General features: G+C 38.9%; 1 protein-coding gene and 1 pseudogene across 2 annotated transcripts; one reads left to right on the forward strand and one right to left on the reverse strand.

Annotated features, from left to right (window-relative positions):
* Window positions 1-500: 500 nt before the first annotated feature.
* Window positions 501-20,038, forward strand: LOC114163083 (uncharacterized). 2 transcript variants are annotated; one of them, XR_003599360.2, is made up of 4 exons: window positions 501-2,544; window positions 2,710-2,902; window positions 19,165-19,505; window positions 19,582-20,038. XR_003599360.2 is itself a non-coding variant. In XM_028047160.2 (3 exons), the coding sequence occupies exons 1-3, from the start codon at window positions 1,010-1,012 to the stop codon at window positions 19,384-19,386; spliced, it is 1,950 nt and encodes a 649-aa protein (XP_027902961.1). In that variant the 5' UTR covers window positions 501-1,009; the 3' UTR covers window positions 19,387-20,038. The 2 variants fall into 2 exon arrangements, 1 of the variants encoding a protein (XP_027902961.1); XM_028047160.2 differs by having other exon boundaries at window positions 19,165-20,038.
* Window positions 6,344-7,141, reverse strand: LOC146883481 (secreted RxLR effector protein 161 pseudogene; annotated as a pseudogene).
* Window positions 20,039-20,434: the final 396 nt, after the last annotated feature.

A 20,434-nucleotide genomic window follows, 5' to 3' on the forward strand; every position in this document is an offset into this window, starting at 1 on the left:
TCCTCATATATATCATTTTATACAAACTCAATAATACATAATTTCATTTCTCATATATTTATTTGTTTCCTACGATCTTACAATGTATGCGTTGAATTTTCTATTTTTCTTTCTTTTAACTTAAGATTCTTCCTTTCCTTTTAATGTTTCTTAGCATTTTATATTTATTACTACTTGTTTTTATGAATTATATTATCATGAAATTTATTTTTGATGTAAAGTGAAAAGCGCTTTATGTTATAAAAGTTTAAAAATATTATTTTTATTCTGAAGAATCTATTTTTCACCTCAAATTGCGCAATGTAACTGATATTTTAAAATCAATATAAAATTTTATAATTACAATTCAGGAATACGTTTAATACAAATTAATTTTATGAAAAAATTGTTGACTAAAAACTTAGTATATGATTAGATTTTAAACTTTGTCCCGTAAGGAAAAAGTGTTTTGCAAAATTTTAGCTAGGCACCTTGGATTTGGAATTGAAAGTTTGAATCACACTGCAAATCCAACTAATTCTATTTCTCTTAAATTCCCAAAATATCGCACTAATTCTATTTCTCTTAAATTCCTAAAGTGTGATATTACCCTTCTTCAACCATTTGCAATACCCTTCCCTTTTTCCTACACCTGTCATACAACTTCTCAATTTGGATTTGAGCCACCCCTTTACATTTTCAGGTACCCATTTTCCAGATCTTCATCAATCAATCAATTAATCTCATTTTCGTTTCGTTTTCTAAATCCTGGATCTTGTGGAAGCCCTTTTCGGTTCCTAATCTGCTACCCAGAGTAACACGAACAAGTAGTTAAGCAAGGTTGTTTTTGGTGTAGCATAATTCTTGCGCTTTTGGCGTTAGAGAATAAAACCCAATTCTCAGATTTCCACCTTTTCATTTGGGTTTCTCTTAGAAATTAAGCCCGTTGACCAATGAATGTGATAATGCTGGTTTTGTAGCGGAAAACTGAGGTTGGTTTGTAAAATTTTTGTGTTATCTTTTGGAAGATATGAGTAGGTCTCCTTCGTTTTTAGTGAGAACAGAAGTGAGCCCGAGTGTTGATTCAGAATCATTGCAACGATGGGTTGTTGCCTTTTGTGCTATAAGGTTTGATCTTGAACAAGGTCAGCTTGTGGAAGAGTGTTATCCACAGGGTTGTCTTTCACACGATGAGGAGCTTGAAATTGCTTATAGTTCCTTTCCTGATTCCGTTTCACAGCACCAGAACCGATCCAGCATTCACGATTGTATCTTCTTTTTCCGAATTCGCAGGATTCTTAAGAAGTCATTAGATGAAAAGAGTGTTGCTGATAGTAGCAATGCTTCCAAATTCTTGTATGGTTATGTGTTCAATAGGCAGAGACAGGATGAGCGGTTAAAGCGAGGCGGGGAGCAGAAGTCTGTTGTCATTTTGTCTTATAATCCTTATTCAAGTGTGTTTAGACCTTTGTTGCAAATTGTGGGCCCTTTGTTTTTTGACATTGGCAAGAAAGCTTTGGAGCATATTGCTGCATATGTTTCTAAATGGCCTGTTCCAGTTCCTGGTAAGGTGATGGATCTTCCTATAGGAAATGCAGCACTTAAAGTGAATTTGCCACCTGCTCACAGTTTGCCTTTGGAAGGTGAAGTTTTTTTTGAAGAGGGTGCTTCTTCTATGACACCCTTTGTTCCTAATAATCAGCCTGTCCCACAAGGTCTTTTTCATGATTCTGATCTTTTTGGTTCGTTCCGAGGGATTTTATTGCAGCTTTGGTTGCTGTGGGAGTTGTTACTCATTGGTGAGCCTATTCTCATCATTGCCCCCACACCTCCCCAGTGTTGTGAGGCCGTAGCTAGTCTTGTGAGTTTGCTTGCTCCATTACTTTGCAGTGTTGATTTCCGGCCTTACTTTACCATTCATGATCCGGTCTTTGCACGCTTAAACTCAATCCAAGAAGGTGAAGCTTTCCCATCAATGATTTTAGGGGTGACAAACCTTTTCTTCCTCAAAGCTCTGCGTAACATCCCGCACATTGTCTCAGTTGGAAGTCCTCCTCCTAATTCAAACAGGCTTACTCTTATGAGTAGGTCCACTGGGAGAATTTCTGGCAGACCAGAAGGTCTTGGGATTCAACAACTTTCCTTAAATAAGTTCTCTCCTTCGAATTTATTGAGTGCAGTTAGACTGCGGAGAGATGGTCCTCTTTGTCTCATGACAGAACATAAGGAGGCCATTTGGAGTACCTATTCTGCCACAACGAAGCCAGATACTTCTATCCTGAATAGGCTTATAGATGCTGGGGTGTCACCTAGAGTTGAGGAGTCAATGTCTGTTGTGAACAATGAGATATTACGGAGACACTTCTTGGAGCTCACTACTAACTTTTTGGCTCCTTTTAGCCCATATTTTAGGACATCAATACCATCAGAAGGATCTTCTCCTTATATAGACCCTCCTTCTCTACCTCCATTCAATGCTGATGAATTTCTTGCAAGTTTATCAGCAAGAGGTCCAGGGAAGTTTATCTTAAAGCGAATGAGATCTAATTGGCTTGACTTGTACAGGTAATACTCATGTTTGCACTATTTATCAATCATGTACTAGCGTTTGCTTCAAACCTCTCCGTAATATATAGTATTGTACATTATGAATTTATGACCTTACACTGAATTTGCGGTTCTTATTAAATTATATAATCTTCTCATGATTTGCTTGCATACTCTCATCAGGCGATTCCTATATGGACCCAACTTTATGCCATGGTTTAAGAGGAGGCGTGCTATTGCTGAACATGAGCAAGGTAGATTATGGAGGCAAGCCAGAATGAAATCTGACATCCAACAGCTTATTTCTAGACTGTCTGAATTGGAAATTGTGGATTCATTCAATGTTATAGAGAGACTTCTCCTCAGAGAAATACAGGTAGTGTGCTTTCTTGGGAACCTCAAATAAATGTATAATGTTGATTGACCAAACCTTTACTTTGTCCAACAAGAATAAAACTTGCTATTTCCGTATATGTTTGATTTGTTATCGTTTTCAATTTTATTATTTGCATTTGCAAAGGAATTGATATCCATCATCGTACATGCCGAGTAATGAATATTGTTTTACTGGGGAGGAATTTTAAAATAAACTCGAGTAATGTTGATGCTAGCTACTGAATTAGAAGTGTATCAAAGGTGTAAATCTCTGTTACAATACTGCAATTGAAGAAATAATAAAAAGAACTAGAGAACCCCTTAGTGGTAGAAAATGCTATCCAAGAAAATAGGAAAAACATCTAGAGAACCCCTTGCCTTGGGAAGAACCAGCTTTTTCACTCAGCCTAGTCAATATTAATACCAACTACTCCTCTCCTTATTTGGCTACCGCACCCAGTATATAATCCTTATCTCTCTTTGCTTGCTTGCTACCTCTTATTTTCTGTTGTTTTTTCTCTCTCCTTAAAGCACACTTACATATTCCACTCCTCTGCACTTCTGCCTAATGCGTGTCACTTCACTTCCCTGCCATTACTGTAACTAATAGTGTAAAACTGATATTCAAATTCAGATAGAAGGACATGATAGGTATGTTATCTCTGCTGCTCTCCCCTTTTTGTTTTTATTTAGATTTCATGATGTCATCAAATGTTTACCTACCACTAAGAGCAGAGAATTTAATTTTTTATTGGTATTTGTTTGTGTGAATGTGCAGGTTTCTTAGTATTCCAAGGATCTGTTTCGGTTGATTACTGTAGTATTTTTGTTTGTAAGCTTTAGACATTATATGAATTATGAATTTTCCAAGAGCAATCTTTGACATAGACTAAGGTTTTTAATATCCCTCATTTCTTGACATTGAAATCTTCTCCTTTCTATGATGGAGGTGTCTACCTAGATTCTGTCAACAAAACTTACCATTAATTACCTCTTTGTTTGGTTTAGAGGAAATAAAAGTGAGGATACATTGAAATTTGAGTTGTTGAGAAAATGGAATATAAATTTTGAACTTTTGTTTCTATAAGTTAATGTTTCCTCTTCTAACAAACAGAAGAAAACGCGTTATTATTCATGTGTTTTCTTCTCTGTCTTCTTTCATCTCATCCAATTGACCACAATGGAATTATGTAAGGTTTTCATTAGTTTTGATTATCATAAAGCTATGATACGAAAGTTCAAACGTTCATATTTAGTGAAATGTGTAGAAATCAAAAAGATATACACAATTTCGCTTATTATGAAAAAATATTATTTGATGTAGCTTGTAATAGCTAAATATTGTCTAGAACTTTATTGATACATAGGCATCATGTTAAAAGAAAATACTCTAGAATTTTTCTGTTGACATTACATATTTTTCACTGATTGTTCCTTCTGCTGTGAGAAATTGTAACACTATGGTATCTATGGAACCATTATAATAAGTAGATGATTTGCCCCATCCTATTTGTCTGTTTGGAGCTTAACATGGTAATTTCTCAGATTTGATGTTAATGTGTTCCCATGGAAAAATGCACCATACAAATTGGACTACTTTCCCACATGAGTAGAATAAGACGATTAGTGGAGTCTTCAAGTGTTTGATTTTTCCCTTAACATTTAGCTTTTTAGGGTAGGTTCCCCTTAAATTTAAGAATCAAATTTGGTTAGTTTTACTGTCAATTTGGCTTGATTAGAGGTAGGAGAGCAACCTCAGATGAATGCTAACATGCTCAAGCTTGTTCAGTTAGAATCTACGAATGGAACCAGGTTTGATTTAAACTAAAAATTTGTGCTCAAGCTTAATGAGCCTTAGCATTTATGATTAGTAATCTGCATATGATGCATACTTGCACATGCATGTACTAATTAAACTATTATAAAGGTATTCAGGCTCTAAGATGATGGGCATGAACTTATTGAAAAGACAAAGAGCTGGTTAGTAATGTGCTAGGATAAAAGCAAAAGTTTAGTACCCTTGGCATATTTATTTAGTCTGCTGGTTCGAGAACGATCTGTATGAGGTAGCTTTGAGAGTTGAATACTTGACTAAGAATAGTTTTTAGGAGGCTCATAGACAGAAGCAAATACAGTCTGTTGATAATAAGACAGGATTGCAGGTTTATTATAAGAGGAGGTTTAAAAACAATGACTAAGAATACAGTTGTAAGGTACTTTTTACGGCTTAATGTCTGCTAGTAATTACTTTTCTTTGTTTTCTCTTAAAATAGTTGATTCTTAACAATTTTGGTCCGACCTGCTGGGTCTCAGTGGCATAATAGAAACTAGAGTGAGTGCTTTGAAAAAATGGGCCAACGAACAGAGGAAGCAGATTGTAGGGTTGAGAACAAACATGACTTTGGTAAAAGAAAGAATACCTAACAGGAGAGAAATTAAGTATATGCTTCTTGAAATTTAGAAAAGAAAGAATTATCAGATGGAAGAGAAAATTCTGTCAATGGTGATGAGAAAAAGGAAGAGGACACATTGACAGGAATGGATTTAATGAGGATGAGGAAGAACCACTATGCCCTTGGGTTAAACTGGTGGAGTTGCCCACATTTGAAGGGAATGATCCACAAGGTTGGATAGTGAGGATGACAATTTTTTTAAAGTTTAAAACGTCACAGAATCAGAGAAATTATGCCCAGCCTTTATTAACATTAAGGAAATGTTGGCCATTGGTTCAAATTCTAGCAACAAAAATCCCAGAACCCTTCTTGGGAAGATCTTGCATTAACACAGCCAGAGTGGGACATTATTTGAGAGATTGGCAAACAAACGAGGAGTGTGAAAGATTTCATCCCAATGTGCCACAACTAAACCAAACATTGAGATATCGGTTGATGGTGTATTTCTTCACAGGTCTACGACACAATATACAAAATTAGGTTTGACCACATGACCTAGGGAACTTAATTGGAGCTATGGAAATAGCCTATGATGTGGAGGAGGCTATGAAGGACAACACAACAATGGTCCTTCATTTCGAGAATCCAATTCAAGTTTCCATTATCAAGGTCAAAGAGGAATTTTATCTCGAACACACAATCAGTAAAACAAACCTAGTGCACACTCGTCCAATGGGTGTGAAAGAACATAGCAGGGGAGTGGAAATCTTTCTCTGGGTTAATAGTGGCCAAACCTAGTACAGGACATACAAGACTAGGAATTAGAGAATCCATGAATCTTTAATATCTTTAATATGCTACTCAGCTTTATTTCAGTTGAGATTAAAACAGACAAAATATGTTTGAGGGCTTGATTTGAATTCCCTCTACTATTCCTGATATTTATATATATGATGAAGGAGATACAAAAAAGGTGAAAAACTAAAGGCTGCAGCTAGGTGCTAGGTTAGAGGTTATCCAACACTCAACCTCCTAGCCTACACATCATGATTGCCTAGATATATTAATTACTCCTACACTCCCCCTCAAGCTGGAGCATACAAATTGTATGTACCCAGCTTGGAACAAATAAACTCAATTCGAGGTCCTCTTAATGACTTGGTCAACATGTCTGCGAGTTGGTCATTCGATCCCACAAACTCAGTACATATTTCCTTTGCCAATAACTTTTCACGAACAAAATGACAGTCTATTTCTATATGTTTTGTTCTCTCGTGAAACACTGGATTTGAAGCAATGTGGAGAGCAGCTTGATTATCGCAATACATCTTCATAGTCTTGATGTCACAAAACTTAAGTTCTTGAAGAAATTGCTTCACCCATATAAGTTCACATGTTAGTGATGCCATGGCTCTATATTCAGCTTCAGCTGTCGATCTAGCTACTACACTCTGCTTCTTACTTTTCCATGAAATAATATTACCTCCAAGGAATACACAGTATCCAGTAGTAGATCGTCTGTCCATAGGAGATCCTGCCCAATCCGCATCACAATATCCAGAGACATGAAAGCTTCCTCGATCTTCATATAACAACCCTTGCCCGGGAGCCTTTTTTAGGTACCTTAGAATGCGGATGATAGAATTCCAATGGCCAACACATGGAGACTGCATAAACTGACTAACCACTCCAACTGCAAAGGATAGATCTGGCCTTGTAATGGTGAGGTAAATTAGTTTTCCAACCAGCCTCCTGTATCTTTCAGGGTCAGAGAATAATTCACCTTCTTCAGTTGTTAACTTTTGATTTGGGTCCATAGGACTCTCTACTGGTTTACAATCAATCATACCAGTTTCTTGCAGGATATCAAGAGCATACTTCCTTTGAGAGATTACAATGCCATGTTTAGACTGTGCCACTTCAATGCCCAAGAAGTATTTGAGGCTTCCCAAATCCTTGGTTTGAAAATGCCTACACAAGTGCTCCTTTAATTGAGATATGCCAACAATATCATTTCCTGTAATGACTATATCATCAACATATACTATTAGGTAGATACATTTCCCAGGAGAAGTATGCGAGTAAAAGACGGAGTGATCTGCCTCACTGCGTCTCAACCCAAAACTTTGAATAATGGAGCTGAATTTTCCAAACCAGGCACGTGGTGATTGTTTGAGGCCGTATAAAGAGCGATGCAATTTGCACACCATACCAGACTCCCCCTGAGCAATAAATCCAGGGGGTTGCTCCATGTAGACTTCCTCCTCAAGATCACCATGAAGGAAAGCATTCTTGATATCCAATTGATGAAGTGGCCAATGACGAATGGCGGCCATTGCAAAGAAGAGTCGAATAGCAGTCATTTTCGCCACAGGAGAGAAAGTGTCACAATAGTCAAGGCCATAAATCTGAGTGTACCCTTTGGCAACTAATCGGGCTTTGAGCCTATCAACCTGACCGTCAGAGCCAACCTTAACTGCATATACCCATCGACAACCAACTGCCTTCTTGCCCGGTGGGAGGGGCATGAGCTCCCAAGTGTGGTTGTGTTCAAGAGCTTGCATTTCTGCAATCATGGCTTGTCGCCATCCAGGATGATCAAGGGCTTCCTTCACATTTTTGGGAATAGGAACAGAAGACACTGAAGATAAAAAAGAACAATAGAAAGGCGACAATCTGTGATAACTAAGAAAATTATAAATAGGATGGGGGTTCCGAGTGGAACGAATACCTTTTCGGAGAGCAATGGGCCAACCAGAATTACCTTCATCAGGAGGCGTGGGAGCAAGAGACGAAGGAGAAGGATCTGAAGTCGAGCAGTCACCAAATTCTTGGATAATTGGGCTATCCGTCAGAGTCCTGTGTGGGAGGTCGGGACTCGGGAAGGTATCAGTAGGTGGGGATAGGGGCTCGGGAGTAGGTGGAGTAGGACTTGGGTTGACAGAGACATCTGAGATAGGGGACTCAACCACAAGAAGAGGGAGGACTTGTTGTATGACATGAGTGTCTTGAACAGAGGAAGAGAAATAAGGGGTTTGTTCAAAGAATGTGACATTGGCAGACATGTAGTATTTCTTGGTTTCAGGAGAGTAACACCGATACCCTTTTTGAAGACGAGAATAGCCCAAGAAGACACATTTGAGAGCACGAGCAGAAAGCTTATCTAGACCTGGAGACAGGTCGTGAACAAAACATACACAACCAAAAACCCGAGGAGGAATGTGAAAAAGAGGGTTATCTGGAAACAAGATGGAGACAGGGACTTTATGATTGAGAGAGGAGGAAGGCATCCGATTAATAAGAAAACATGCAGTTAAGAGGGCATCTCCCCAATGATGGACAGGGATATGAGCACCAAGCAAAAGTGTGCGAGCAGTTTCAACCAAGTGTCGATTTTTTCTTTCTGCTATACCGTTTTGCTGTGGTGTGTGTGGACAAGTGGACTGATGCAAGATACCATGTGAACTTAAAACTGCAGACAAAGCAGATGAGAAGTACTCTTTGGCATTGTCACTTCTTAAGATTTTGATTACTCGACCAAATTGGTTCTTGATTTCGTGTAAAAAAGATGTGAAGATGGATAACAATTCAGAACGATCTTTCATAAGATAAACCCAAGTACATCGTGAAAATTCATCAATGAAAGTAACAAAATACTTAAAACCAAAAGACGAAATACGACTAGGTCCCCAAATATCGGAATGAATGATGGAAAAACTAGAATTACATTGTGAGAGAGACTTTTTAGGAAAAGCAGATCTAACATGTTTGCCTAGTTGACATGATTCACATTCTAAGGTGTGGAGACCACTAAGTTCAGGACACATTTTTTTTTAATTTAGACAAATGAGGGTGACCAAGTCGATCATGTAACACTTTAGGACTAGGAGCTGTAACACATGACACTCGTGGACGAGATCCAAAATGATATAAACCGCCGGCTTCATATCCTTCTCCAATCTGTCTCCCCGAACCACGCTCCTGTATAACAAAAGATTTGTGATCAAAGGTTACTGAACAGTTGAACAATTTGGTTAACTGGCTTAAGGAAATTAAATTAAAGGGACAATTAGGGACAAAAAGGACAGATTTTAGAGTGAGGGAGGGAGACAGGATGACTCGACCGACTCCCTTTGAGGAAGTTTTAGAGCCATTGGCAAGGGTTATAAAATGAGGTTTGTCTTGAAATGAAATGGTTGAGAACAAAGAGGTATTACCAGAGATGTGGTCAGAAGCACCGGAATCAATTACCCATGCATGGTGACTGTCAATGGATTGAGAAATGCAAGCTGTTGAAGTACTCGGGGCTTGAGATGATTGTGTCAGGCTGCTGGACTTGAGACATAGGTACTCTTGATACTCGTCCTCAGTGAATTTGGACTCAGTAGTGTCAGCCTGAGAGACATTAGCAGTCTTAGAAGGAAAACCATGTAAGGAGTAACAGTTTTCTTGAGTGTGACCCATCCTCTTGCAATACGTGCATTGAGGACGTCCACGGCCTCCACGTCCACCTCCTCTAGGTCCACGTCCTCCTCTTCCTCGAGTAGCGGCCATAACAGATGAATCTACTCGAGCATGAGATTCTTGAATTTCAAGTGTTGGGACTTTTGGGACACGAATCATACGCTGGATCAGGGTGTCCATGGAAGGGACCTCATGAGAGGTCAACAGTTGATCTCTAATGTGATTGAAGTCTGGATGAATGGCGCGAAGAATCATCACCATATAGTATTTGTCCAGCTTCTTCTTCATTTCATCTGAAGCGTCGACTTCGAGAAACATCCGCAGGTCTTCCACGACTGATTGTGCTTCATTCATGAAGGAGATCATGTCATGATTGGTCATTTTCAGAGATGCCAACTTGTCCGCCGAATCATATAGGCGTTGGATATTGTTGGCATAGATATTCTGAGTCCTCTTCCAAAACGAGTGACATGTTTTGAATGCCCTAAGAGACATTAACAGTCTCGGCTCCACGGATTGCCACAACAAGGCACACAATTGAAAATCTGCTTGCTTCCACTGTTCGGCTTTTTCTTGAGGCACATGGCTTCCGTCTTTCTCAAGGTGGTCATGATGTCCTTGACCAAGGAACCACATCTCGACAGCAGCGGACCAAGAGAGGTAATTTTGTCCATCTAGCTTCTCGGAAGTAATGGAAGGACTTCCAGAGAATGAAATAACACTTCCAGAGGCCATTTCTGATCAAGGGAACAAAAAACAGAGAGCAGAAACGCAGAAACGCAAAAACCAGTGGAGATTTTTAAACGACCGAGGGAGATGTCCGCAAGGGTGACGTCTGGACCTCATTGAATCGGAGTTTTGAGGGTTGGAACAGCAGCAGAAGACTCCGGCGAGAGCTACGGAGGTGGCGCCGTGAGGTTCCGAGCAGCAGAAGGCGGCGCGTGGGCTGCACGCGCCTGTTCGCAGCGGAGAGAGAAGCGGCGCGTGGCGGCGCGTCGACGGGAGGCTGGTTCCGGCACCGGTGGGGTTGGCTGTCGCTCGGAGAGGCGCTCCAGATCCAGTGGTCGCCGGCGAAAACTGAGGTGGTCGGAGACGGCGGCCGGCGGCGAACAGTGGCGGACTGCGGCGGAACAGTGGCAGACAGCGACGGTTTTGTGAACAGTGACAGTGAGTAGCTTTGGATAGTGTTTTATGGCAGTGAACAGCTACAGACGGTGATTAACAGTGACGAATAGCGGCGGACAGCCGCGGACGATGGCAACAAGTGCCAATGGACATACCAGACGGAAACCAGAGCGGGATCGACCCGCTCTGATACCAAGTTGAGATTAAAACAGACAAAATATGTTTGAGGGCTTGATTTGAATTCCCTCTACTATTCCTGATATTTATATATATGATGAAGGAGATACAAAAAAGGTGAAAAACTAAAGGCTGCAGCTAGGTGCTAGGTTAGAGGTTATCCAACACTCAACCTCCTAGCCTACACATCATGATTGCCTAGATATATTAATTACTCCTACAATTTCATCAGATTTGCTACACAATTTGGGGTTAAAGATTGATCCATCAAATTCTTGTAAGGTGAGATTAGAAGATGGGTATAAAAATAAACTCATGGCCGACCTAAGGACTTGAATGCGAAAATAGGTGATTATAATTTTTTAGAGGAGTTTGTTCTGTTTGAATTAGGAGGAGTAGATGTTATTTTGGCATGACTTGGTTAGCCACTTTAGAGGAGATCAAGTTTAATTGGAAGACCCTTGCTATGACTTTTTTCTCACTATGATCAAAAGTTTACAATCAAAGGAGATCTCAATTTATATAAGCATATGATTTCATCCAGAATATTGTTGAAGTTAATAGAAACAAAAGTTGTCTAGCTTCTGATAATGGAAGCACAAGCCATGGAAAATTCGGAGAAGCATGAAGGGGAAGTGTATGCAGATTTGGTTGTTGCAATTGAGAATGAAAAAAATTCAAATCCTAAAAGAATACAAAGTAGTATTTGTAGACTTTGAAGTTTTACCTATGAGGAAAATAGGTTAAAGCACAAAAAGAGAGGGTTGAATTGTGTTTTGGGAATTTTGAAAAAGTTTTGGCAAAGCTTTGTTTGGTGAATGCAAACAGACGAAGTTGATACTTGATGGATGACCTATCAAGTAGTCTTTAAAAGATTATGTTTGATGAAGAACGTCTTCATGTTTGACAAATGTATTGCTAGAAGCTTTTTTGTTGAGAATAAAGAAGATAGGGATTGAGATTAATCTCCCTTGTGTATAAACCACACATAGGGTAATCTATTTATAATAGAGAGAGGTACAAGTAAAAAGAGTAACTGAAAATAAAAAGATTAAATAGAAGATATTGTTTGATATTGTGGTTATCAATATCTAACAATATCTTAATAATATCAAACTATATCTAACACTCCCCCTCAAGCTGGAGCATACAAATCGTATGTGCCAAGCTTGTTACAAATATAATCAATTCTAGGCCCCCGTAAAGACTTCGTAAAAATATCTGTTAACTGATCACTTGAGTTAACAAACTCAGTCTTGATGTCTCCAGACATAACCTTTTCCCGAACGAAATGACAATCAATCTCAATGTGTTTAGTCCTCTCATGAAAGACAGGATTAGAGCTAATATGAAGGGCAGCCTGATTGTCACATACAAGTGTCATTTGAGTAATATCTCCAAATTGTAACTCTTGAAGCAATTGCTTGAGCCAAACAAGTTCACAGGCAGCTGAGGCCATAGCTCTATATTCTACTTCTGCACTAGATCTTGCTACAACACTCTGTTTCTTACTTTTCCACGAGATCAAGTTACCACCAATGGAGACACAATACCCAGATGTAGATCTTCTATCAGAAGGAGTTCCTGCCCAATCAGCATCTGAATAGCAAACAACTCTTGTATGGTTATTAGAACCATATAACAATCCTTTTCCAGGAGATTTTTTAATATACTTCAAGATGCGAATGACTGCATTCCAATGATCTTCACATGGAGAATTAAGAAATTGGCTTACCACACTGACTGCAAAGGAAATGTCAGGACGAGTAACGGTAAGATAATTCAATTTCCCAACCAATCGTCTATACTGCTCAGGATCAGATATAGGCTCCCCCTGATTTGGTAGAAGTTTAGTATTGGGATCCATGGGTGTATCAACAGACTTTGAACTCATCAATCCAGTTTCCTCCAGAATATCCATGGCATACTTTCTTTGAGATATAACAATACCATCATTAGACTGTGCCACCTCAATACCCAAGAAATATCTGAGTTTGCCAAGATCTTTGGTCTGAAAATGGTGACAGATATGTTGTTTCAACTGAGAGATGCCATGGTTGTTACTCCCTGTAAGAATGATGTCATCAACATATACTATCAAGTAAACACATCCAGCACTCGAGTGTTGATAAAAAACAGAATGATCTGTTTCACACCGAGTCATACCAAATTGTTGAACAACATTGCTAAACTTTCCAAACCAGGCCCTAGGAGATTGTTTTAGGCCATATAGTGATTTGCGAAGACGACATACCATCCCAGAAGACTCCCCCTGAGCAACAAACCCAGGAGGTTGCTCCATATAAATTTCCTCTTGCAAATCACCATTGAGGAAAGCATTCTTAACATCCAGTTGATAAAGAGGCCATTGTTTAAGAGCGGCCATGGCGATAAATAAACGAACAGAAGCCATCTTTGCCACGGGGGAAAAAGTATCTCCATAATCCAACCCAAAAATTTGAGTATAACCTTTGGCTACAAGACGAGCTTTGAGGCGATCAATAGTACCATCAGATCCAACTTTGATAGCAAACACCCACCTGCAACCAACAACAGATTTCCCAGACGGCAACGGGACCAGTTCCCAAGTTCCACTATTATGAAGAGCACTTAATTCATCTGCCATGGCCTGACGCCAACCAGGATGGGCTAAAGCGTCACAGACAGTTTTTGGAATGGTCACAGAAGAAAGAGAGGAAAGACATGTATAAAAAGGTAATGACAAGCGATGATAACTCAAAGCAATATAATGGGGAGAGGGATTACGGGTAGAACGCATACCTTTTCGGAGTGCAATGGGAAGGTCAGACTCAGGTGTCAGAGCCGGAGGAGACAGAGTAGTTGGCACTGGAGTGGAGTCACATGGTGGTGGTTGTGATCGATTACGGCGACTATAAACCTGAAGAGGTGGTGGAGGAGCAGGTGACTGTGGAGCAGGAACCGAGGGTGAAGAAGACACAGTAAGAGGGTCACAAACAATAGGAACGTTAAAGGTATTAGAAGAGTTGTCAGGATTGGATGGAGTCAGAGGTGAAGATTGACTCTTAAAATAAAGGGAGAACTCATTAAAGGTGACATCTGCAGACACAAAATAACGGTTAAGAAAAGGAGAAAAACATTTGTATCCTCTTTGTGATCTTGTAAACCCTAAGAAAACACACTTATGTGATCTAGGAGAAAGCTTGTCAAGACCAGGACTAAAATTATGAACAAAACATGTAGACCCGAAAACTCTTAAAGGTAAGGGATGAAGAGGTTCATGAGGGAATAAAATGGAGTGAGGTATGTTATTCTTTAAAACCGAAGAAGGCATACGATTAATGAGATAACAGGCAGTAAGAATGGCATCACCCCAGAAATGTTCAGGAACCTCGCCATGAATTAAAAGAGTGCGAGTGGTTTCCATAAGATGTCTATTTTTACGTTCAGCTACACCATTTTGTTGAGGGGTATAAGCACAAGAAGTTTGATGCAGAATGCCGTGAGAAGCCATAAATTGTTTGAAAGAATGAGAAAGATATTCACGGCCATTATCACTATGCAAAACTCTAATAGAAACACCAAACTGAGTTTTAATTTCATTAAAAAAAGATTGAAAGATATGAAATAATTCCGAACGATGTTTCATTAGAAATAACCAAGTGCATCTGGAGTAATCATCAATGAAAGTAACAAAGTATTGAAAACCTAAAGTAGACTTAACGCGGCTAGGACCCCAAATGTCAGAGTGAACCAAGGCAAAAGGGGACGAAGCATCACGTGTGACACTACGAGGAAAAGAAGTACGAGTATGCTTGCCTAATTGACACGACTCACAATCCAAACGAGACAACTTGGACAAGGCAGGGACAAGCTGTTGTAACTTGGCAAGGCTTGGATGACCAAACTGAGCATGAATAAGAGAGGGAGACTCCATAACTGCACCAATGTGTGTAGAGGGACGAAGATGATAAAGACCATGAGACTCATATCCTGTGCCAATCACCTGTTTCGAACTCCGATCCTGTAAACAGACAGAATTGTTGGTAAAAGAAACAACACAATCAAGAGAACGAGTTAGGCGACTGATGGACAACAGGTTAAAAGGAGACCCAGGGACATAAAGAACATTATCAATGGTTAAAGAAGGAAAAAGTTTAACAGTGCCAACACCATGAGATGAGACTCTAGAACCATCAGCGAGTGTAACAGAAGGTAAAGGATTAGTAGAGGATAAAGAAGAGAACAAAGATTTGTTACCAGTAATATGATCAGTGGCTCCTGAATCAAAAACCCAAGGACCAGGAGAAGAAGATTGAGTCAGACCAACAAAAGATGTACCTGTGTGAGCAACAGATGCAGTGGAACTAGAAAACTGTTGATCCTTATACCATTTGAGAAATTTGTTGTACATAACAAGTATATCGGATGAAACAGAAGAGAGTTCAGAACGGAAAGAGTCAGCGAAAGACGCCATAGAGGAACTGGAAGACACGCGGCTTCGAATGCTCGAATGCGGCTTCGAATGGCGCGTGAGGGATGATCAAAACTGTATGGTCGCCGGTCGGAACTAACACTCCGGCGACGACAACGGTGGTGGCGACTTCGGCGGCGGCTCCGACGACGGCTTCGGCGACGGCTCCGGCGACTACTCCGGCGGCGGCGCCGGCAGTGGCGCCGGCGGCTCCGGTGGCAGCAGCGGCGGTGGCGGCAGAGGTGGAGGCAGCGATAGCGGAAAAAAAAAAAACCTTAAGCTCTAGATACCATGTTGAGAATAAAGAAGATAGGGATTGAGATTAATCTCCCTTGTGTATAAACCACACATAGGGTAATCTATTTATAATAGAGAGAGGTACAAGTAAAAAGAGTAACTGAAAATAAAAAGATTAAATAGAAGATATTGTTTGATATTGTGGTTATCAATATCTAACAATATCTTAATAATATCAAACTATATCTAACATTTTTCACAACTTGTTTTTCGCAAAAACTCTCCTTAGGTTAGTTGCATATATATATAACATGCAATATAAAAATATAAGAGTTGAGAGAGATTTATGTAAGGTATTTTTATACTAGTTTGTCTGATAACCTAGAGTATATCTAGTTTCTGATCAACACGGTCAAGTTCTATTATGGTAGACTATCGTTGCAAGATAAAACTGAATATCCTTTGGACCTCATCCACTTATGGCTAAACACAAATATTATTTGAAACTCAACCACTCCTAGCTAATGACTGAGTATTTTTGGAACACAATCACTCTTGGCTGAGATTGAGTGTTGTTTGGAACACATCCACTCCAAGCTAGGATCAAGTATTGTTTAAAACACAATAACTCTTGGCTAGTATTGATTATTGTTTGGACAACACCCACCAATGGCTAAAATCGAGTATTTTTTGGAACTAAACCACTCCCTGGCTAAAACCAAGTATTGTTTGGACAACAACCACTGTTGACTAAAACCGAGTATTGTTTGGAATACGCTTACCCCTAGCTAAAATCGAGTATTTTTGAACAACAATCACTCCTAGCTAAAACTACAGAGGTTTACAAAGAAAGTAATCTAAAGGATTGCAAGGTTGTTCACTAGAAAGAAGGTAATGTCTTACAAATATAAGCATTATGCTCTCTTATAGATAGCTATGAATAGGAACAATGTTCTTTCTCACTAGCAAAGGCTAATGATTGCTTAAGATTACAAGAGCTTGTTCTCGTTCTTGTTGCAACACTTTCTTCAACCTTCCTTCTTCAAAGATATCTCCATTATACAAAGCTAAGAAGAAAAGAGCCATTACAAATCTTTTGGAGCTATTTTGAGGGTCTTCTTTTTCTATTGCTTCTTCTTGCATCTTACCACTCTTGAAGCTTTGAGACGCATTGAATGCTCTTGACTTTAGCATTGAATACATGTGGCTTCTTTGGCAACACCTCTAAAACACAACAAAGCTTCACAAGCCTAGGTAGGTAGCTTATCTCCACCTTTCGAGCAAAGCGCAAGGCTTGGTACAACTGACTGACTCTGTAGGATTGACATCCCACCTATTTTAGAAAAGTTTATTGTATGGAGCAACTTTCAACACATTCTTTAGAGGATCTTGATGTTGACAAAATGTTGTGAGCTCCTATTGAAAGAATGAAGAAGTGAACATTTCGTGCAAGTATAAAATAAGCATTTTATTAGTTTGATGTGTACCATGAAATTCTCAAGGTTTGCATTTGTCAGATGAAGTATACTCGTTTGTGTTTGTCCAAGCAAAAGCTTATTAGACTAAGAGCATACACAAATTGCTTAGGTCTATCAGACGAAGCATACAACAAATAGCGCTTGCATATATTTAGTCACACAACTTGCGTTTTGTAAGAAAAGTTTAACATCTGGTTCGGACTTTATGTGATACTCGTATATTTTTTATACTTTTTCATCAAACCACAATCAAAATCATACAAAGGGTTTGTTGAACTTTGTTCTAACAACCTCCTATTGAAGTTATATTACCATGGCCTAATCCCAAGACTAGTAGAGCCTTGAGACGCTTTCTGGGATTAACAAGTTATTATCAACACTTTATACGAAATTAGTAGGCTCAAGACAGTCTAAGTGCCTTTAAGACAACTGCAAAAGGTTGTTACTATTGCTCCTATATCTAAACCGTTCTGGCAGGATATTGTGGCTATTGATGATGAAGTTAATCTTGATCCTGTTTTGCCAAAAATCAAGGAGGATTTAACCAAGGATCTAAACTTGCACCACTGTTATACTTTGGAACATAGCAGATTATTACAAAGGAAGATTGGTGTTTGCAGCAACATCTCAATGGATTCCTAAATAACTACAAGAGTTTCATTCTTCATCTACCACGAGACATTCATGAATATATCGCACTTTCCATAGACTTGTGCAATCCCTTTATTAGATTGGTATGAAAGGGGTACTGACGGAATATGTGGCAGCTTGTCATGCATGCCAAACGTAGCAAGTATTTGTCATCATCTCCAACAAGGCTACTGCAACCCTTACCAATACCCAAATCTAATGGTCTAATCTTGGTGGTTGTGAATAGATTGAGTAAGTATTGCCATTCCATTCTAGTAAAACCCATATTCAGCTCAGTCTATTGCTGACATATTTTGTTTGGGAAATAATTTGTTTGCATGGGAGTACCTAGTTCTATTGTGATGGTCGTGACCCAACCTTTATGAGCTTATTTTGGCAGGAGTTATTCAGGTTGCAGGACTCGAAATTAAGGATGAGTATAACCTATCACCCACGATTGGATGGACAAATCGCGGTCCTCACTTGGACCTTGGAAACTTATATAAGCAGTTTTTGTTCTGAGCAGCCAAAAGTTTAGGCATAATTCATCCCTTGGGCAGAATCTGGTATAATATCAGTTTCCAAAGTGTCAACTAGTTGCACTCCTTTTGAGGTGGTTTATATTCGTCCTCCTCCTTCAATAGCCAGGTTTTTACTCAGAAACTCTAGTGGAAGCTATGGTGCAGGACCTTATGAACAGAGATAAGGCTTGGCTTAAACGACAATTCATGCTAATGTTCTTTGCAAATCTTCCATGATCAAACTAGGTGATCAGATGTATCTAAAAGTTCAACCACATAGACAGAGTTCTATGTTTAATAAGTTTCACCCAAACTTTCAACACGTTATCATGAACCTGACTATATTTGTTTCTTAAACAAATTGGAGAAGTGGCTTTCAAATTACAATTACCACAGCGAATTGAGTCTTGTAACTGGATTAATCCAGTGGGAAGGAGAGTGCTCCTTTTGTATCTTTTGTTGTATCAATTGGTGAAATTAGAGAAGTTCAGGTTTACTTTTCTTTGTTTTATCTTAAAATAGTGTTGATTCCTTAAAGAGGCAATGATGAGATTTTGTACCGTATGTAATACTTTTCGCATGTTTTCATCACGAAAGCATACTTTTACTTTTGAACAAACAACAATTAATGTTCACCGGCCCTTTTGTTGTATACTATGTGCAAGGTAGCATGTAAGTATTTGTTGCATAATGTGCTACAAGGCATTTCACTCCTAATCATAGAATTATTTATGGTGCAAAAACCATATTCAGTATGTAAATTTAACTTGAGTTCAATTTATCAGCTGCAGCAATCTGGAAAGGGTGGTGTTGATTCCATAGCAACCTGTCGAAAACTAAAGATAGACCTTCAGGCTGTTTTCCACGTGCTTTCAAAGGACATGCAGCAACTAATGCTTTCAAATCCTGAAAGGGCATCTCTTCTTCAAGGAAATCTGGAGCCACCAAAACTCCCAGGGCGTCCCCTCATACAAGTTGCGGTTGTGTCTTCTACATCACCCCTGTAACCGGAAAACATGAAAACAATGTTCTTGGATCTTTCTTGTGCTTCTGAGGGACAAATTCGTTCCTGGTCTACTTCCATCTGATTCAGAGAAGTTCTCAGATTCATGATAAGTCATGTGGGGTAAGACTCTTTTGGTACACATGCTGAAAGCCTTTAAAGTCACTTATTTGCCGATTTTATCTTCAAAAATACGCAGTTGAGCATTCACAGGAATTTATGTTGGTCAAACACTTCAAGCAGCCGGTGTGCTTATAACTTCTCTCTCGGCAAAAGTGGATGGAAAGTTCTTTTGGTGTTAAATTTATGAGGTTTTGTTGATTCCTTTTTTTGGCAGAAATTGAGGCTTCGTGTTGTTTCCTTTCTCAAAAGATCAATCTGTAAATTATTAACTGTTAGTTTTTGGTAGTGCTCTCCCTTAGTTTCTTTACAATGCTTGTCTCTGGAAATTCATTTACTTTGTAGTTTATCAAGTCTATTAATATTTTGTGGGAGAAATGCTACAAACAACTGTAACATATTCTGTGAATGGTTCATGTACTCTAGCAATGCTCGTGAGAGCATGGTTCTTAATGTTGGTTTAGAGGTGTTCTAGCACCCTCCACGAAAGGAGGAATCCAAAAAAAAAATAAAAGGTTAGCTTTGCTATTTAAAAAGCTGTATTTTTAATAAAAATATCATTTATTATATTGAAATTAAATTTTCTCTGAATTTAGGATCTTTATTTTTTATTTAAAAATAGATAAATGAGAATTTGCTTTGACTTTTCGAAAAAACGTGTTTAATTGTTAAAATGAAGATTTGTATACACAAGAAATTCTAATTTATTATTTTATAGATGGGATAAAATGGAAAATCCATTATGCTAGTCGTATTGTCCAACATCCATACTTGTTTCAAGGCTTTTACTTCCTGTGTGCACCCCTCAAATTTTCAGATTTCACTTTCGGAAAAGTGGTTTTCGGACTACATATTTTGGAATTTTTGGATCAGAATTTTCATAACAATTTTTAGGACATTTTTTTTAATTAGAAAATGTTATAAACAAATAT

This window comes from Vigna unguiculata, chromosome 9, assembly GCF_037176805.1.
Source record: "Vigna unguiculata cultivar grain cowpea cultivar isolate G323 ecotype 2 chromosome 9, ASM3717680v1, whole genome shotgun sequence".
NCBI classification, from domain to species: domain Eukaryota; kingdom Viridiplantae; phylum Streptophyta; class Magnoliopsida; order Fabales; family Fabaceae; genus Vigna; species Vigna unguiculata.

What these genes read in the sequence shown, in the direction of transcription:
- LOC114163083 (XM_028047160.2), top strand. Translation starts at nt 1,010, where the DNA reads ATGAGTAGGTCTCCTTCGTTTTTAGTGAGAACAGAAGTGAGCCCGAGT. An exon ending in AATTGGCTTGACTTGTACAG is followed by an intron (nt 2,545 to 2,709) that starts GTAATACTCATG and finishes TACTCTCATCAG; the next exon opens with GCGATTCCTATATGGACCCA. An exon ending in TTCTCCTCAGAGAAATACAG is followed by an intron (nt 2,903 to 19,164) that starts GTAGTGTGCTTT and finishes TCAATTTATCAG; the next exon opens with CTGCAGCAATCTGGAAAGGG.